Source organism: Phaethon aethereus, assembly GCF_964289735.1.
Source record: "Phaethon aethereus genome assembly, chromosome: 1".
Lineage (NCBI taxonomy): Eukaryota > Metazoa > Chordata > Aves > Phaethontiformes > Phaethontidae > Phaethon > Phaethon aethereus.
This window is the reverse complement of record NC_138575.1, coordinates 175,044,222-175,064,215: the sequence shown is the minus strand read 5'-3', so window position 1 is coordinate 175,064,215 and position 19,994 is coordinate 175,044,222. Positions and strand designations below refer to the sequence as shown.

Below are 19,994 nucleotides of genomic sequence, written 5' to 3'. Positions count from 1 at the left end.
GGGAAGATCCTTCAACACACACCTTGGTCTTACAGAGGTCCATGACCGGCTGCTGTTACCACAGATGGAGTTGGGGTTTGGGGGAGGGATGGGCCTTTTTGTCCAAAACCAAAATGCTTCTTATCTAAGGCTGCTTCAGAACGTGGTTTCTGTACTGGTTGAACTCTGAGACCTGTGAATTGCAACGGCGGAGAGGAATGTCCCTCTTCCTGGCTGTGACTTATGATTATTGATACTGAGACCACCAAGGTAACGAGAGAGTTTATGGGGAAAGTTTCATTCCTGCATTCTGGCAGCAGGAGCACCTGATTTTTGAGAGGAAGGCTGGAAGTGAATCGTTGAAGAGTTGGTGTCTGTAATCATGTGTAGAGCTAGGGCAGGGAATCCTTGTGTCAAGGATCACAGTAATTTATTATTTTACATAATACAGAAAAACAATGAAGGGCACACAGCGGGGAGTGGCAGAGCAATTAGCACAGTTTCTGATCTTTGGCCAATACAGTGCTCCACGCACGCTGTTGTAGGTGGGATAATTTACTGAACAGAAGCCTTGAGGTCACTCTAAGTCAAATTCTGCCTGGAGGATGATTGTTTGAATTATTATTTTTAGTTTTGGGCCCAAAAAGGGTGGAATAGCTAAACAACTTCTTTCCTCCCACTACTCCTCTTCTTTTAGGTTCAAGGTTGAACCCGTTAGCAGCCTTCAAAGAAATGCAGGGAGCTGTAGGGGCTGGGATCGCAGTCTACAGACGAGATGAGTGGGTGACGGGCACTGAGCATCCCAACATGCAAGGCCAAGGTGGTAATTGGGAGTTCCTGGCTCCCAGGCCTGTGGTCAGACCACAAGGTTGGTTCATCCCCGTTCCCTGCTCTCTCCCCTTGCCCCTTCTGCCCCCACCCTGCTCCCGCAGCCAGCGCTAATAACCGAAACGTACCTTGGAGGAAGAGCAAGTTACCCAACTTGCAGAACGAGCTCCTGCTGTAGGTTTCTTCCTTTACCCCACCTCTGAATATAAACAACACGTAGCTGTGCAGTGATGCTGCTGCAAAATGCAGCTCTAAATCCTGTATTAAACTGATACAAGCCAGCTTTAGTGGTCAGTATAATGCTGCCTCTATGAAAAACATTTTCTACTTTAAAAAATACCTCTTTTTGTAATGGAAACAGGCCCTTACTTAAGGGAATGTGGGTGCCTGTAAGGAGGATTTGTTGTGAATGCAGAGCTGGAGGAGACACTGTAAACTTTCCAGATGACTCCACATGTCTTTGTAAACGTAGTACTAAGAAACATGCCTGTTAAATATGATCTATTCAGATGATTTTCAGAATTCTGTAGCCAAAAAAATGCATCAGACTCTCTTCCTAAAATATCGAAAGTTTTTGTTGCTAGGCACTGTAGGTACTGAGTGGTTCTTTCTTTCTTTTTTTGGAGGAGCCTAGAAATTGAAAACAACTTCTGGCACCAGGTCGTGGTCTGGATGATGCTGTAATGCTTCCATGCAAATATGCTTCATGGTCCCAGGAGCATCGGGTGCCATTATGAAATTATGTTCCCATCCTTCCCCTTCATACGCTGCGGGGGGGGTGTGTGTGTGTGTGTAACCAAACACCAAACTACCCCCCCCCCCAAAAAAAAGAAAAAACAACAACAACAAAAAACCCCAGAGCTTGAATAGCAGTAGAAGTAAGGACTTGAAGTGAAACGGTGGGTATTTGCATAAGGGTTAGAGACAACGGGCTGTTTTCATCTACTGGCTGATGCAGCCAGGAAAAACAGAAAAACACAGTGTTAATTAAATTGTTTTTCTCTTAGATGCCAACTGAATTGAAAGATGTGCCATAACTTGTATGCCTACAAGATCTTGCTGTGTTTCGGTGCGTGTGTAGGGTTTCAGAGAAACAGTTAACTAGGGAGAAGACAGGCTTACCACACTGTGTGACTGCACCCTGAAGAAAGCAGATGTATTTACACACTTGTTTAAATTAATATTCCTGCCCCACCCAGATAATCATGATAATAAGGGATTTATTTTTTTAATTAAATTGCAGATCAAATATACAAGCCGAATTTAATGTGGTGTTGTGTTGCATTTAAATTGTCAAAATAAGATGGTATTTACACATTCTTGTATGGAGACCTGTCTTCTTAATTACCTTTTACTTCATGGTCTTTCACTTTAGAGATTCTAAAAATTCTTTTTGTATTTTATCCACTATATGTCCCTTCTCAGGTTCTTTGGGTTTTTTTTCTTCTACTTAAGGTTAAGTTGATTTCTTTGTTGTTTTTTGCATGTCTGCTCCTGTCTTTCCCCTCACTTCCCTGTTGCTCATGCTATTTTTTCCATTTTAGAAGTGCCCTTTCTTTTTTCCCCCCTCTGTTTTTAGGTGTTGAGGAACCTAGGTACTTCCCCACCACCACATCACCAGTGCTGTATGTTCATCTTCCTTTTCATAGTGCCGCATCGTATTTGTCCCAAATTCTTGCCGTGTTCACATACATTAGAAGCTGATAACAGTTGCGAACACAGCACCACTGCCAGTTGTGATCCCCAATTTTTAAATTACTTTTTAAAATTACTGTTTTAAAGGAAGATGTCCGTATTCTCATGTTTTCCCATACAGTGACTAGCTTCTTTCTTCTTTGCGGTCCGGAGGATAGCGATGGAAATGAGGAGCCCTGCAAGCAGCAGTCCTGCTCTTCCCACCCCATTCACCTGCTGGAGCTGCAGAGCTCTGTCACAGCCCCCCTGCCCCTTGCCTAGGAGCAGAAGCAGCGCTGTGGGCTGGTGAGGAAGGACAAGGAAGACTCAGCTCTTTTCCTCTGCTCATGCCCATGAGGTTGCAGGAGTGAGAAAGGCAACCCTACTCTGCTAGGACATTGGAGGGAGGGCATGGATCACAGCCTCACTTTCCATATGGGCATGTCATCGTGTCTCCTTCTCAACGTTGGCTGGAGGGGGATGCTTTAGCAACAGGTAGAGGAAAGGTTTTGTGGCTAGTGGTGACCTGTGGGGACCAGAAAGGCAGCTGCATGCCTGAAAGCATGTGGTATTGTTTGCCATTCCTCCGAACGACGCTATTTAAGTGCCTGCTCGTGGATGACCTGCTTCCTGCTGCCAGCTCTGTCTTTCCCGTGTTAGGACTTTGCACAGTTTTTGGGTGCGGTTTACTTTGAAGTTTGAGGCAAAAATGAAATGCTGAACAGTAATAACTCTACCTACTCAGTGTTCTGTGGTGTGTGTTTAACGTATGTCTGTGCAGCGTGTGGGAAACTCAAGTTGTGCTGGGAGCATCTGAAATGCTCTGCTATTTCATCATGCAATAGTCTGGGAAAAAAACCAAAACAGTACTCCCCAGTCTCCTTCCAACCTCCCCACCTCCTCTCACCAAAACACTTAAAAGTAGTAATAACATAAGGGAATTGTACTTGAATTTTGTGGTCAAGGCTTCAGGCTTTATTTTTGTTGTGATTTAAGACCTGTAATTGTATGATGCTAATTCCAACTTCAGATGCTCATGGAAATGCATCGATCTAGATTATTTTAATACAGAGCTTGTTGATTTTTGTCCCTATTGTCCCTGTTAGTCAGTTCAGAAGTTTTATTTTTTTAATGGTCAGAAACCTTATGTTTTCTGCATAAATGTATTTGATCTGCCTGACTGTAGATCCTTGCTTTTGGACTTGACAAGAGCAGCTCTTCTCTCCTGTTCTGGTGATGCTCCCCTTGTGCTGGTAGATGGCAGCAGTATTGCCTCTCGTGCACCATTTTACTGGTGTAACAGAACTGAATTCTCCAGTTCTCTCCATTATATAGGTCCTTTGTCTTCTCCTCCTTATCATATTCCCCTTTCTCTGCAACTCTGCTAATTTGAACCTTTCTGAAATTTAAACAGCCTGTCCTCATTTACAGAGATGGAGAACACCTCAGTAGCAGGGGCAGGGTGTGAACACAGGCATGAAACATTTATTTTTTTTTTTTACCCTCAAGCACACTGCCTGGGTAACTTGTGGTCACCAGGAGATAGGCCTGGTATGTTGTGGTTCTCCAGGCTTTTGAGTTCTGAATGTTTAAAAAAGAATCCTTTTTCATGGAATATGATGAGATTCAGATTGCTGTATACACTTTTGAGCTGAAGTGGTAATGACTGTTAGTCTTATTAAAGTACAGTTATATTGGTAAGAGAAATAGCTTGATGGCTTCTATATTTAAGCGCATTAATCACCGAACAATGTTCATATTCACGTTTCTAATGATAAATCTAAATGCAAGGTTGATAGCTTGTCATTTTTTTTTTCTGCTTATTTCTGTCATGCTATTTAAAATTCATTTTCAGGTTCATTATTCTGGTGGAGGTTAAAACGGCTGCTAGCTATTTTGAGACCTGTACCTTCTGTGATTTACTACAATGACTAGGGATGGTCAAGAATAACTTGGCAAGGACAGTGTTTTAGAAGTGCTGATTTCTTTGAAATTATGCCTTTTTGTGTCAACATCCAAACCTGAGCAACAGCCTTTTGGGTAACCTCCCTTGATGCTCTGGGAGTGAATTCCAGGCCCTGACTGGAGGAGAGCTGGTGTTGGGGCAGTCACCTGCGAGACGGCAGGCATGATCAAACTGCTGGCTTGGGAGCTGGGTGGAGGCAGATTTTGAACCATGTTTTATCCCGCACTCCAGTGAGTGCCGTGACTAGCGGAGTTCTGCCTCCTGTGTTATCTCCTCCTGCCTCTGACCCCTTCCTGAAAGTCTTGACTCACGTTGGTGATGGTGTTCTCAGGGGCTGTAAGTGTTATTTATCAGAAGGTTGATGCTTGATAGGTTGAATTCCTGCGACACCTTCAAAACTCAACTCTCACTCCAGCAGTTTGCTTGTGCAGCCGGGCAGCCACTGATGAGCAGCTCCTCTGCTTTGTTTTCGTTGCGCTCGGGGTGTAGGCAGCATCCATTTCTCTAAATCCCTGAGTCTTCTTCCTTGTTTATCTGTGCAGCGTGCTCCTCCTCTGCAGTTCGGCTGACGTAACCCATAGGTTTGGGAGTTTACTCTGAGTTTTGGAGCCTGGTCGGACCAAACAGGGCACGTTGCCTTGGTGTCGGTGTCAGTTCTGTTTGTTACCTTGCAATTGCTTGTTTCTTCTGCTCTGCTGCTTGCTTCCTTTTGCTTTACTTGCCTGTTTCTTGGACTCCCCAGGCCCCCGAATACTGACCTGATAGTCACACCTGTGTAGCTGTTTAACAGGTAGTTCCTCTCCTTCTTGCAACGGGACTTTAACCTGTGGTCTCCTGCATGCAGAATAAACGATGCCTTTTCAAGTCCTTGAGGTTTTGGTGCCACTGTGACACTCGATTATTAACTGAATAAAAATGCCGTATTTAGCCAGCTTTCCTTGTACAGGCATTGCATGGAAAGGAAAAGTAAATGCCCCTCCTGAGGTTGCATCCCCAGCATGAAGCTCTACCTTGGCCACTTGCGCTGGCAGCCCCTTGAGTACTGCGGGAGCTGGTGCTGAGGCAGAGGTGAGGTTGCCTGTCCTCTATCCTTGCTCATCCACCACCATGTTATGTCCCCATCATCGTTGTCACGTTGTCTCCTCTACCCCAGCAGAACAGCCCCCGTTAGGCTTTGGGGCATAACCTTCACAGTGCGAGACAGTTGCGATCTTTCGGATGTGGTAACACAGAGCCCGCAGCCTGCATGGGGAATACCTTGTTCAAATATTTTCCTTGAATGAAACCATGTTTACAGACTGATAAGAAATACTAGAATCCCAAGGACCTTCAAAACAGGAGGTTGTGGGGATTCTTGGGTTTGCTTTATTTTTAAAGTCTGTATAAAGCTGCTGTTTTCCTTGTGAATTTTTTTAAAAATTATTTTTAAATGATGGAATAATCGTTACATCCACTGAGTATGTGTTTAAAAAAAAAAAGAATTAAATGTATTAAATTGCTTAAGCGGAGCTTTTCCATACTGTGAAACTCAGATGCCAGCACCTTGACTTACAAACCCTTCGAATGACAGGGCTGTGCGTAGCTTATGAATTAAGTAACTCTGTGTACCTTTTCCTCTGGCTTCCAGCTGAAGGGAGCAAGTGCGCAAGAGGGCACATTCTTTTGTTGTTGATAGCATTCCGCCTTAACGAGAAGGAATTTCTTGCCTATTGCCTATTGTTTATGAAGTGGAAAGAGATCACAAGTTGTATAATCTCTCTCTTTATCGCTGGATTTTTTTTTTTAGTTGTTTTTTTTTTAAACCTTGCTCTCGCTATTCAGTTGATCTGCAGCAGGTGCAGCAAGTGGGTACTGTAATACACCGCTCCTATATTTTGTTCTATATTGGTGTGAGCTGGGAGTGGGGTGGGGGGGGAGGGAAGGAACGCAAAAAAGAGAAACCCCCCCAAGTAAGGAAGCAGCAGAGCTGAATACGATTTGATTTCTGTCTCTCTGGAGCTTTGCTCAGCAACCAAACCCAGACTCCAGGTGCAGTATTCCCTCATCGGTCTGTGAGCACAGAAACAGCGCGTCCCTCCTCTTCTTCCTCCCCTGCCAAGAGTTTCTGGGTGGTGAATGTCAGTAGCTGGAGTTATTTTTAAAGGCAAGAGGTGAGGCTTGCCGTGCAGAGCGAGGAAGAGGGCGTTTGTTTGCTGAGCAGAGCTGACATCAAAGTGGGGATTGCTGCCTACTGGCTCGCCGCTGCCTTATGCCAGGTAATCTTTAACATACCCTCAGCCACCGAGATTGCAAACCAGCCTGCCCGTGTGCATGAGAAACGACCTGCGTTTATGATCCAGAAGATTGCTTTTTCAGTATTATTTCCGTGAGCTGGACTTTGACATTTAGAGGCTCACACTAATCATCTTGCAAAACCTGCTTAGTGCTTTTAACTAAGCAACTGCTTTCTACTTCTCTTCGCAGGATAATATAAATGTTTTTCTGAAAGCGTGCGAAAATATTGGACTGAAAGAAGCTCAGCTTTTCCACCCAGGAGATCTTCAGGATTTGTCCAATCGAGTTACAGTCAAGTGAGTTTTGTGGTTTTGTTTCTTCTCTCTCCTTCTCCCTCTAAGCTGTTTCAGGTTTGTTTTTTTTTTTAATGTTTGCCTATGGAAAATTCTTCTTTTAATCTGGTACGAGCAGTTCTGAATGCTGTGGTGAGGGTTTAAACATTAAGGCTGGCACATAGGGTTGCATGAATTTAATTTAAAAAATGAAGTCGTATTATGCCTTACAAGCGAACTAATTGTTAATGAATATTTACAGCATTTAATATATGAAATGGAAGCAGTTCAGGTTATTTTAAACTTGGAGCAAAATTAACTGTTAAATGACATCAAAAGCATCGCTTCCCTTTATGCGTTGTGATTGCTCATGTAAGATCTGAAAGGCTGAGGTGGTACTTCTGATACTTATCTGAATGGCTCTGAGGCTCTGCTACAGTGCTCCTAAAGGACCCCTAGTCTTGCCACTCTGAATATTCATCAGAATGTCGCATCTCCTGTCAAGGAGTGTGTATGTGAGTAGAAACCAACTACTGAATTGCACAAAGGGTAGTTGTCATGTTTACAGAGAAGAGAGATTTCCTGTGAAATAGCTGTGGTTTGGTTCTGAAATAGAAGTAGTGGATTCTCAAATTTCAGGACTACTGTGTCCCCTAATATGAGTTTTATTACTAGTTTCTGAGAGATTCAGGTGGAGCTTTACTGTATAGACACTTAATAGGTGTTTTAAGATAAATGTGTCATGGAAGAAATTTCATCTTAAGGCGTCTTGCTTTGTTGTAGTGTTCGCTGTTTTATTGTGTTGGTACAAAGAGTGAATTTATTGTTACGTCTCCAAAAAAAAAAAAAAGAAAACTTCAGTGAGTTTTGCTGGAAACCTGTCTGGTTAAACGTTAAGAATTGATTCCTGTCTTAAATTACCAGTTTTATCAAAAAGGATTAGGTAGTAATCCTGTAAATGCAAGGGGAAAAATATTATGAAATGACACATAACTGCTTTAATTAGAAAGAAGTCTCTTGTAGGTGGATCAGGCATGTTGACATATTCTCTGCCTGGTTTCAGAATGAAAGTTCATTCCATTTGAGGTCTCATACTTGAGATGGCAACGCGTTTTCCAATCTTTTGACTCATACCCGAAACGTAATTTCTCACTACTGTGGTGTTTAGGGACTTGGCGCCTGTCCAGGATGCCAGTATTCTCCCCGCTGGTTCCTACGTCATGCCAAAAGCTGGAGGGTTGGTAACCTCTGCCATGCTTTAATTAGCTGCAAAAGCCTTGCTAAAGTTACTTTGGTGGAGGTTTGCTCCAAGGGTAGAGCTGGGAAGGGTTGGAGGCTGCCAGGAGCTGGTCTTCAGCAGCGTTGATAGCAACAAGCTGAAACCCTGGGGGGGGGGGGGTCGTTGTCCAACTTGTCCCTATGTTAACCATGGTGCCCAAGTGAGGTCAGCCATGAAATTCATCCAGTGGGCCAGTAACCAGTACTTTTTTTGGGTCCTTTCAGCTCTGCTGATTCCCTTCTCTGCTCCAGGAACAGAGAGTAAGGCTGGAATTTGAAGTCATCATAAGGCAATGGGGTTTTTCCATCATACCTACTCAACAGCGGGTCAGTTGGTGTTATTTTCAGAAACACAGATTTAAGTGTTGAGCACTTCTTGTGGACAGCAATGCAGGGGGTCTAGATTAGAGTCAAAAGAACTGCTAGCTGTATAGCCATGCTCTTTTAATTTGTTTCAATATAAGTTTGATTTTCCACACGTTGCATATCAGATGACGGTCCCATGGTGTGTGTAAAATGCTTATGGAGTAATTCAAAACTTCTGTATCTGAGTATGTTGTGAAGTGGTTACCTAACTATGCTAATATTAGGAGTTTGGGGAGGGACAGGAGGGAAGTTTTATTCCAAGAAATGAAGGAAATAAGTTATATGAAGTAGAACTTTCTCTGTTGAAAAATTAATTATGTGTCACTTGGTTACCCAGAGGGAAGGCTAGTCTTCAGAGGGTTTCTAGAGAGTCATATGTGTGTCAGGAGAGAAATGCTGTCAGACCAAGAACTATATCCGATCAATTTTTAAATTATTATTATTATTTAATAGAAATAAGTAATTTCATACATTCAAGCTGAATTACATTTAAAAAAAAAAAAACTTGCAGGATTCTAGGCCTCAGAAAAGGGATATTGTTTCATGTCTTGCTTTTGCATTATCCTCTGTTGACTTTGTACTCAACATTAAAAGTAAATAATTTCTTGTCACAAAGAGGAAAAACTTTTTTTTTATATGCCAATTTTTTTTTTTTTATAAAAGACTGCATTTCACTTCTGGCTTTCTAACATTCCAAAGCAAATTCGTTTTGCCGCTGTCGTCTGAGGCTAATTTGCCCATATCTTAAAACCAGCTGCGATAGGTTGTACAGGATAACATTAGTATGTGCCTGAAGCAGCGTGTATTTTGACACCTCGGCAGTATTGCTGCGTTCTGCTGTTGCGCCACCTTTAGCACGTGCTTTTTATCTACCCAAAATAGATTAAATGAATTGTTGCTTAAACAGCCAGCTTTCAGGCTGGGATGGCTGAGAACAGCGTGCTGGTAGGATACAGGTATGTTACTGCTGGGCGTAAGAAAATGCCTGATTTGCCTTATACGTGAAGAATAAATAAGAGGAAGGTACCAAAGGGTACCTGAAGGTATCTAAAAATGTGGGTCCTCCTGTTGCTAAGGAGGACGTGAGAGTTGTCATCTTATCTCAGAGCAAAACCAGTCTCTGACACTGACTGGGAGGTTGCATCTCTGTCCCTGCGCGCTTGGCCTTCTGCACCCTTGTCTAACTGCTTTGATGCCTCTGGTGCTGGGAAGGTCCTGCAGGAGGAAGGCTTCCCCTCTGAGGATGATGTGCTCTCTGAAGAGGTGTTCCCTCCCTTCCTCCTGTTCCCTGCTGCCTGGCAGCTGTGTGTGGTTCCTCCTCCTCCTTGCCTCGTGGGAGAATCGTACGCCTTCAGGCTGTTGGCATCTCAGACCACCCTCCTGTCCTGCCTGGGAAAGCTCCCTTCCCAGCAGGAAAAGTTATTTTCTCCTTGTACCTCCTTCCTGCGTGTGCTTGCTGCCTTTCCCTGCACCTTTGCTGATGACGCTCTGTCTTTCTGTCTCATCAACAATAGTGTCAAGCCATTAAGAAATACCAAACTCTTTATTTGTACGTGGTGTAATGTTCTTGTGTTGCTTGAGTTGAGATAAAGACCCTGTGTTCCTCATGGCTTGCCAGAAGCTGTACTAAGAAAATAATCTTCCTATCTGGGAAGGAGGTTGCAACTTTCACTTTTATTTTGTTTTCTGTTGCCACTGAGATGATACACAGGCATAATGTGAAACCCTTCCCTGTAATTATTACTAGTATCTGGGACAGGAGAGGCAAGAATCCTCTTAAATATCCAGACTCTCAGTTCCAAGTGATTATGTGATTATCTTTTCTGCAAAGAAAAAGCTCCTTAAAATTTTATTGTTTGGAAGTTTGTGTGAAGAGGGCTGGTTAAAATTACTGGTTGCTGTTCAGAGCCTTGCAAACTTTATGCCAGATCAGCGATGAGATTAGTAGTCGGGTGATGTGGAAAAATATACTGGCATGGATGGTTTCTTTTCTGCCAATGAAAATGAGAGTGTGGATTAATGTCTGAGATTTATAGTTCAGTCTTTCTGTAAATCTGCAGAAGTTATTGCTCAATGGTATAGTACAGTAATGTGTCATGTGTTCCAATAAAGATTATCCAGATGGATTTATTCCTCACATACTGTGTCCGGCAGTCATGTGCATATCTTCTTTTCTCATGGCTAGTTATTTGTGTAAATGCGTATGTGTCCCTCATCAGGTGTTTCAGTGCATTTGATATTTTTTTTTATCCTAGGATTTTATTATTTTTAATCAGAGGAGATGTTACTTTAAAGCCCAGCAGCTTCCTGGGTTTTTGTGTTGTTTGTTTGGATTTGTTTTTTTTTTAAAGTAATGCAAGGCTGTCTTATTACTTCAGTTGATTCTTTTTTAGTTCTATCAAAGTAAGAATGTAGTAGGAGCTTAGTGACTCTCAGTTGTCAGCACGGTTGCTATTTTAAAGTGTTAAGCACTTCCTTACCCAGCTCTTTAGAGGTGACACACCCAGTTGTTCCCAGCTGTGGAAGGTTTCTTAGTAAAATCATGCCATGGAGTTAAAAGTGAGAGTTTGCTTAGGCAGACATCAAACTTGTATTCTGATGGAATGTGTTATCCCATTTAGCAGTTTTAAAGGAGGCAGCCTGAACAATCGGATGGTGTAATTAAAATTTGTCTTGTCTTTCAAGCAAATTATTTCTTCCATCTGAAAAAAATGCTAATTCTGTAAAATGAGTTATCCACTTAAAGAATCTCATTAAAACCAAAACAATCCAATAAAGCCAAACAAGAGTGGTTTAATAGAGGAAAATATTAAACTAAGAAAAAAAATTATGAAACAATTCAACTGCCTTAATCCTAAATGGCAAACTTCTTTTAAAGCTACCACGAGCCCCTGAGTCCTGATGTTGAAGTTTTACTATATTAATTTAATCCTTCAATAAAATATAAAATCCAAATATTTGGCTTCTATTAATACCATTGCTACAGGGTTATATTTAGAGTAGGTCTTGAATGAAACTCAAAAATTGTCTCTAAAGATAGCTGGAATTATCTCAGCACCTTGCAGAATTCAGTATTTGGATAAGGCCTTCAACTTTTTGCTGCTCTCTACTTTTTTCACATATTCATTATCAATCCTGTATGCTAAATGAAGTGTAAATCATGTAAAGTAAACAGAAAACCCTGTAGGAGAAGTCTTGCTGAAGTGGGGTTAAGTGCATACATGAGATGAAATAACGGGGCTCTGAATCTGTCCCTGGTGTTTCTAACTTTCGGATAGTCTTAACTTTTATCGATGTAATGCTTCTTCAGCACAATTATTTTTCATCATTTCCTGAAGCAAAAAGCAACCCTGGAAAAACTTGAACGCCATAACTGTTATCTGTCGTGTTCATTCTTGTGTTTATGCATTTCAGAAGCTGAGTTTTTGAGACAGGCTCTCTGTTTCAGTTCAGAGATAATAGTTCCTGAATTTAAAATGCCACAAAAAAGATGAGAGACCAGATGCTTTAAAAATAAAGCCTAAGAAAATTAAATAGTGATTAAAATTAATCACCATTTAATTAAAAACTAATTAAAAATTAAAAATAAAAAAATAAAAAAATTAAAATGGTGCAGTTGTAAGTATGTATTTGCATCTCTTTGTCCATCTGGAGCAGGATACATTTCATGGAGTTTTCTTCTGATTAAATAAAAATGAACAATTATACCCATTATACCAACTTTAAACTATTTTAAGCATACATACAGAATCTCTACCTGCCATATCACAACTATTGTCCCTTACTAAGCAACGATCGCCTTTTAGGGGCTGCTGAAAAGGAAACCTTCTAGAACCAAGTTAAGCCAAAGACAAAGCATCCTCTAATACATACCTTCTTTATACCATAATTCAGATTACAATAATGCCAGTGCCTCCTTTGAGTGATGAAGTTGCCTTACTTGTCTTTTTGGTTGCAGCCCCTAAATGTGCAGGTGTAATAGGGTTCCTGAAAATAGCAGCGAAGCAGTAGCAGAGAGGGCTTGAATGCTGATGTAGCTTCTTCCAGTTGTACATTCAGTCCTTTAGCAACTTCCCATTCTTCATGTGGTAGGAAAGTAACTGTAGATTTCAGTTTGTAATTAGAAAAGAGATTTTTTTTTTAAATTTAATTTTATTTTTGTTGACATTTTCTCATTAATTTCATCTTCTTCCTGTCTAGTCCTGGGGAATGTGCTGGATTTCCTGATTCCACTGGTGTTTCCTGCTCAGGGTGCTTTCTTCTGCAGGGTCAAGAAAGGCAAAGTGAAGTTTCTGTTCTATGGCGTGAATGTTACCACTGCAGAATAGATCACTGAAGAAGGCAATCTGCGTAGAAGCCACTGAAAAGATGGTCTTTTTGCGTGGAGGATTGTTGTCAGTGCTCTTAGAAATCTGTTTTTTTGGAGAGATTTAATTGTGGAAGCAGTACCACCTCTCATCCTTAGCATTTTTTAGGACTGCTTTGCCAGTGACGCTCAGATGTTTGAACTCTCTGGCAAGTGACTTACCTGGAAGCTTGAGGTATAATGATAAAATACTCTTTTGGGACTTGTAACCCATTTTGTGCCTTGGGAAGAGCTGCCATATTTTGCTCAAAGGAGGCAGAATCAAGAGAGGGGGAGACAAATTGACCATGAATTGGTGCGCGCTGTCAGAGAGAGATACAATACAGGTCAGTTTGTGATCATGTAGCTCAGAGCTGGTATTTGCTGTTGACACTACTGAAGTCATACTTGGGTCTGCTTCCATATCTAATATATTTGCAGAGTTACTGTGTCTTCTTGAAAACTTTTTTGCTCAAGAATTTCATGCTTATAAGCATGCATGAAGGAGCTGAACCTGAATTCGCTGTATGGATTTTTTTTTTTTCCCCCCCAAGAAACACACATATTAATGAGTTGGACAACCTGGTTCTAATCTGGCTTCAAAAAAACAGAAAAAAACCCCCACCCAGAACACAGAACCACCCTTTCCTGCCTTTTTATTTTGTGTAGAATAGAAAGTTGTGGACTGGATGAAAGCCAAGTGCTTCAGTGCAAGAACTATGATAGTAGTTAGCCTGAAACTTATACCTGTGTAAGGTCTCCAGCTTATACCTGTATGAGTGAAGAGTCCATCACCCCAAAGGCTTGGGCATAAAGGTTTAAGAAACTATCTTTGAATTCAAATTGAGATTAAAGGAATAAAAGACAGCATTTTGTGGGTCTTGAAAGCTGAAATGCAAACCATTTAATCAAATTTTAATTAGAACAATGAAAGCTGGGGTTTTTTGGTTGTTTGGGTGGTTTTGGGTTTTTTTTTCTTATATCCAGGGAAATAACATTTCTTACACATGTGGTTGTAATAGACTTTTATTGTGGTGACTGAGTTTCCTAGTGACACTTCCCTTGAAATGGAAAAGTGCAGTGCCATCACTTCAGAATGACTCCAGAAATGTTCCTATGACTTCGTAAGTGTGGAAATTCTCTTTTCGCTATGGATATTTTCATAAAAATGAATAATATTTACAGCAGCTAATCTTTCTGGGCATAGCCATATTCTAAACATTGAAATTGCTGTTATTTATTTTGTTTATGATGTAACTAATTTCAAGGTCATTCGTTTCACATGTTTAACTTTTATTAGTACTGCTGACAGTTATTCAGAGGTAAAGAAATTGAAAATAGAGTGTATTTTATCAGTCTTGTGAAACTGTTGTGCATCATGTAAAACATTCACGCTCATGTTGTCATTAATTTGCATAAGATTTAAATAATTCCAGTAAAACCATTGTAGGCAATAAGATATGTTCCAGACTTTGGACCATATTTGCTAGAAATTTACCTCCAACTCTTCAGTGTAACGTCTATAAAGTGTTGGATGTAGTGCTATTTAATCTTTCTACTTTACCTGTGAAGTTTCTGATCAAGAGAAATGTTTGAGATTGTTCTTTTTTTTTTTTTTCTTTTTTTTTTTTTTCCTGTTCAGTAATTTAACAGTTAATAATTTACACTTCCTTTATGGGATTATACTATTGATGGTGTCTGGTTTACCATTTATCTATTCTGTGAAGATGATTCTGTGGTAAGAATGAAAAACTTTTGGAGTTGCATACCTGTGCCTACAAGAGTACAGCAGGAGTCTAAACAAATCTGGAAAAAATGACATTAGTGTCCTAGTTGTATCGAGAGCAATTCAGGTACCTTTAGTGACACAGATCTATAGTCTTATATTGGAATTTAAATAGGTACACTGCAAAACTGATTTGCTAAAAGTTTATAGTAGCTTTCTGCTCAAAGATGTTGGTTTGTTCATCATCCTCATTTTTGATCGTCTTACAGTATCTCTGGAAAAACTTCTGTGGGAGTACAAAACCATTATTACTAAAAGCCTTTACATTGTGTTTCAATGCTTTTTTGCATTGTATTAAGAGAAGTGTCTCTACCTTTTAGGATTCCCATGGGAATCCATCTAAATCTTAGGCACCTGATGCACATCAATCCCCTAACATCCCAGGATTAACTGCAGTTTATAAAACAATGCAGTAGAGAGAGGAAAGCAATTTGGATGAGTAGCAGTGAGTTATGAGAGAAGGTAAAGATAAAAACTGCATTTTTTTGGTGGTGATTTTTTTTTCTATACAAAAAAAGTGCTTGTGTCTGAGGTTGGAAGTTGAATGACTTCTGAAAAGAATAAGCTTGTGTTACCCTAATACCAATTATACAAAAACATGTATGCAAGTTCACTATACTGCTAAATTGCTGAATTTGTTATTTTTCTGTAGACAGACAACTCAATAGGAAGAATTTGTGTTTAAATACTGGGGGAAGACAACTTCCTGAAATTTTCCATGGATAGAGGAGTTTGTCAGTTAACCATAATCTGTAAATAGAGGAAGTAAAGCTGAACAGTGTATTGAGAGTTCTGGATCCTACTTCATACAAAACCCTACTTTTGGCCATATTTATTCCTGAGCAGTGATTAATACTATTGTTACAGCACTTCAGAGATGTCAACTCTAATTTTTATTACTGCCTAATTGAAGCAGTCATAGTATCCTTCAAAGTGGCATTAACAGGTTTTCTGCTGTAAGTACTATAGAACGTAATTGGTAATGCAATAACAAATTCAAATATTTTTATAAAGTGCACGTCAAGAGGGTTGCACGGTTGTTTTCATCTTGCTGTTGAAACCAGTTAAGTGAAACAATGTCTTGCCACATGGTTAGAAGACAAGAAGTGGGAGCAGGGGGGAATGAAGAGTGCTAGATAGCAGCTGTGCTTAACCACACAAAGGCATGATCTTTTCATGTCTCTTTTAAATGATAGCGATCTCTTGTCTTCAGGAAACAAAAGGAAAAAACCCAGCAACAACAAAAGAAAACCCAGCTGGAGAACTCTTCTCCAGGCTGACCAAGCTGGACAATCAAGCTCAGGATCTCCAGCCCTGACCATCCTGGTGGCCTCCACTCAGTTTGCTCCAGTTTACCAATGTCTTTCCTGTACTGGGGGACACCAGACTGGAGGTGGCAGCGTTATAGATGTGGCATAATGAGCACTGAGAAAAGGGGGGATGATCAGGTCCATCAGCCTTCTGGCAACGCTCTATTTTGTACAGCCCCAAGTGCTGTTGTCCGGCTTTGCTGGGGTCTGCTGCTGGCTGACGTTCAGCCCAGCAGGACCCCTAGGCCCAGCTCCCTACCCTACTCTGCCATCGCAGGGGTTAGCCCATCACGGGGGCAGGGCTCGGACTTTGTCCTCGTTGAACGTCATGAGGTTGCTGCAGAGCCAGTCCTCCAGGCAGCCCTGCCCTCCGGCATATCGACTGCGCCCTCCCCGTGCTCCCGTCGCTTGGGGAGTGAGCGCGGTGTCAGAAAGTGACTCAGAACAATTTTGAAAGCCTCTGCAGCCGATTGCTGGGACTAGAGTGAGAAGGTTGACTAATGCAGATGATATTTCCTCTTTCCTCTCCCTTCTAGAAAAAACGTCCTGCAAATGTAAACATGTACACACCTTTGAACCCACTATGTACAGATATGCATCAACTGACGTGGATTCCAGTGTGTTATATGATAAAATATTTAATGGGGCGGGGAAAGGGAGGCTAAGTTCAAAATATTTTTGCGTTTGCAAAGGCTATTAAATTACAGACAGCCACTTGTGCCCCCGTGAATAAACGCTGAAATATTCTTGTCAGATTTATGGTGCAGTAACGTTTCCTTTTTAACTCCGTGACCTGATGTTTGTAAGATGCTCTCAGCTGTAACCGTTTTCTGGGGTGAGGGATGTACTTGGTAAAGAACTAGCTAAAAATGCCTGAGTTAACAGAAGGTACGGTATATTTATGTATGGTTTGACTTGAAGATGTGATGTATTTTCATCACAGATCTGTGCAGTTAGGGAATTACTGTCCAATTCCACAAACTAATCCTAATCTGTCCAAATTTACCAGTGTTGACTGCTTTAGTAAAGAGCTTTAAATAGTAGTTGGCAGGTTAATTTTTCAGAAACTGCGGGGATTTTTATGTATAAAATAGAAGGGAAGCCTGGATTACTTAAGAACCAGAAAATTAGAACAATTCCAATTTTGTGTATAAAATGAGTTCTGCAACAGCTGATTCTGCTCAGAACTGAGCTAATGGGGTTAGGAGTTTTGTGAGAGTTTTGTGAAGGCACCTATTCAGTATTCAGTGCCAGTCCAAGAAAAAAAGAAGAAGGGAAAAAAAAAAAAAAAACCCACTAAAAAAAAAACCCCAAACCATGCCCCCCAAAAACCCAGCCAGAAACAAAACCCAAGCATTTCTAAGTATTAGGATTAGGAAAAGCAATGGCACATCACTGTGCTACTGTGGGTAATCTGGAATTCGCTGGTACTGTAAATACCATCTGAAGCTTTGGACTTCAATTGCTTTCCATTTCCTCACTCTCACTTCACCTCCCCAAATTCCCCCATAATCAAGTCTATGGAACTGGAGTATCTTCATCCTCATGGCATTTCCCTGACCAAAAGTAGGAATAGTTTCTGCTGCAGGTTTAGTTAAACTCCTGAGCCTGAAAGAGATGATGGATGAAGAGGAGAGGTGGACAAAGTAGCAAGCTTAAAACAAAGAAACAAATAAACAAAAAAACCCTAGCAGATGGCATGGACCAGGTAGTTCAAGTAGTCGCTGAGTCCCATGTTATACAAATAATCAATGAACCAAACTAAGAGGCAGTAGGCTTCCTTGTCAACAGATGCTGTGGATGATAGAAGTTTACTTGAGTTCAAGGGGTAGTGGAGAAATTCACAGAAGGGAAATCTTTTAAAAGTCACTTAATACAGGGAAACCACATCTAGCTTGGGAAGTCCTGGAGGGAGAAACATCTTGCCTGCTCTATTTTTACTCTTCCTTAGACAAGCATTTGGGGTTGCATGGGAGGATGGGATCCTGGGCTAGATAGAGTTTTGATCTGGCCCCATATGGATGTTCCTGTGTGTGGTTTTGAAAAGGTCACATCCAGTGAAAGCTGCTTTTAACTTCTGTAGATTATGGTAACCTCCTCCAAGAAGCAAAACTAAGGAAAAAAATTAGAAATTTTATGGAAGCAATTTGCTCGATTGCTTTAGCAAACCAAATTATCTACCATTGTTAAGCTTTAGCAAGTGCGGAGCATTGTACACAGAGGTATCTGAAAAGATGAATAAGATCATGGTAGGTCTCTTAATCTAGACCAGTATCTGACTACTTCTATATGTGACCACATTGTGCTGTCCCAGAGAAAAATATTATTGTGCATTCTTAGGAATTTAACATTTGATGGTTTTTCATCAAGCCATTTGAAATTTTAGTAAAAGCTTCATAAGAATAATAAATAAGAATGATTGAAATTCTCTTGAAATAAGCTGGCACATGTATCTGCATATACTATATTCAGCGTCATTACTTAAAACCTACTTTTGCTCTAAAAAGATCAGTTAATTTAAGAGGCTTTGTTACTGATTTTGGCATGGGTAATGTAACTGTAAAATCACACATCAGATGGTTATGCAGAAGGCACACCCACACAAATTGAAAAAGTGCAGAATAAGATGCATCAGTAATGATACTCCTCTGCTATGCTCATCCTGCAAAACACTCGCTTTCTCTGTGCAGAACATTTTATTCTTTGAAATCTGAGCTCGCCTCTTGTATTGAATGTTGACTGCTGTTGAGAAATCATACAAGAGGCACAGCACTGGTGATTTACTAGTATTTGCCATTTCATTGTGAGGTTTTTGTTCCTTCAAGAGGAAGAAAATTCTCTTGCAAAAGGATGCTTTTCTTTTTATAAAAACCATTTTGTCTTTCTGAAGCTTTTTCCTCTTTGAGCTGTGGCCAAATTCCTTAGTTTAATTCAGTCTTCTGTAATACCATTTGAATAATTTGTGAATGTATTCAACAAGCTAGTTTGTTTAGTTATTAAATAACCAATACAGAAACCTCCAGTTACCCAGTCGGTGTAGTCAGTCTAGAGTGGTCATCATCACCAACATGATGTGACCGCATTTGTAAATTACTTCTTCCATTTTCTGTTCAGTATTCTCTTTCCATTGATCGGGTAAGATCGAGTGCTGCTTCAGTCTCTCAGAATAAGCTAAGGCAGGTAACTCCATGCTTATGCAGTGTTAGTTGTCTGCTGAAATTGCTTGATAAACCTCCTTTCTTTAATGGACAGCGTGAGTTTTATCAGGAGGAAAGCTGGAGTGAAGGACTGGTGCTTCTTGGTTTTCTTAAAGTGTATTTACGTGATGGGGCACTGCAGTGAAAGGACAGAGAAGGGGATGGAATCTGGGCAAGGTAAAAACTAAGAATTTGAATCCAAAGAGGATTCAGAATCCATTCTTAAACTGGAGCTTAATCTCAGCAGTTGCAAAATCTTGACTGAACTCAAATTTGGACTGAAACAGGGCTGAGAAGAGATAGGTAACCTTAATCTGAAGAATTAACTTAGTATGTGAAGTAAGTTCACTTAGTGCTTTTTTTTTTTAGTCTCTATTATATATCTTTTCCCAAAAGATGAATTTTACAGTGAAAAAGTGCAATGGCTTGAGAAACTGTCTAAATAGAAATACAAACTGAATGTAGCAGTATGTAAGGAGAATAAAAGACAAAGGCTTGTTTCCCTCAAGCAGCTCAAGTAAGTGAAATTGTTGAAGTAGAAGTAGGTCAAAAAACAGTGAATGCTTCTTCCCAAGTAGCATAGTCTATGAAGAAGAGAGGAGTCCACTGGTGCAGGTATTACGTAGCTTCCTTTCTTTTTACTTGATCAGAGGTAGGTCTGCACGGTAAGGCGTGCTGGGTTGGCTTAACACCTGAGCCGTGGGAACAGCAGCCTCCTC

At 40.7% G+C, this 19,994-nt stretch overlaps 1 protein-coding gene across 1 annotated transcript in view; it reads left to right on the top strand.

Moving 5' to 3' along the window:
• Positions 1-19,994, top strand: part of LMO7 (LIM domain 7) — a 130,416-nt gene that overhangs the window by 51,213 nt on the left and 59,209 nt on the right. The window contains exon 4 of the mRNA XM_082013629.1: positions 6,911-7,017. Coding sequence (XP_081869755.1) covers positions 6,911-7,017 — 107 coding nt within the window. The remainder of the gene's footprint in view (positions 1-6,910; positions 7,018-19,994) is intronic.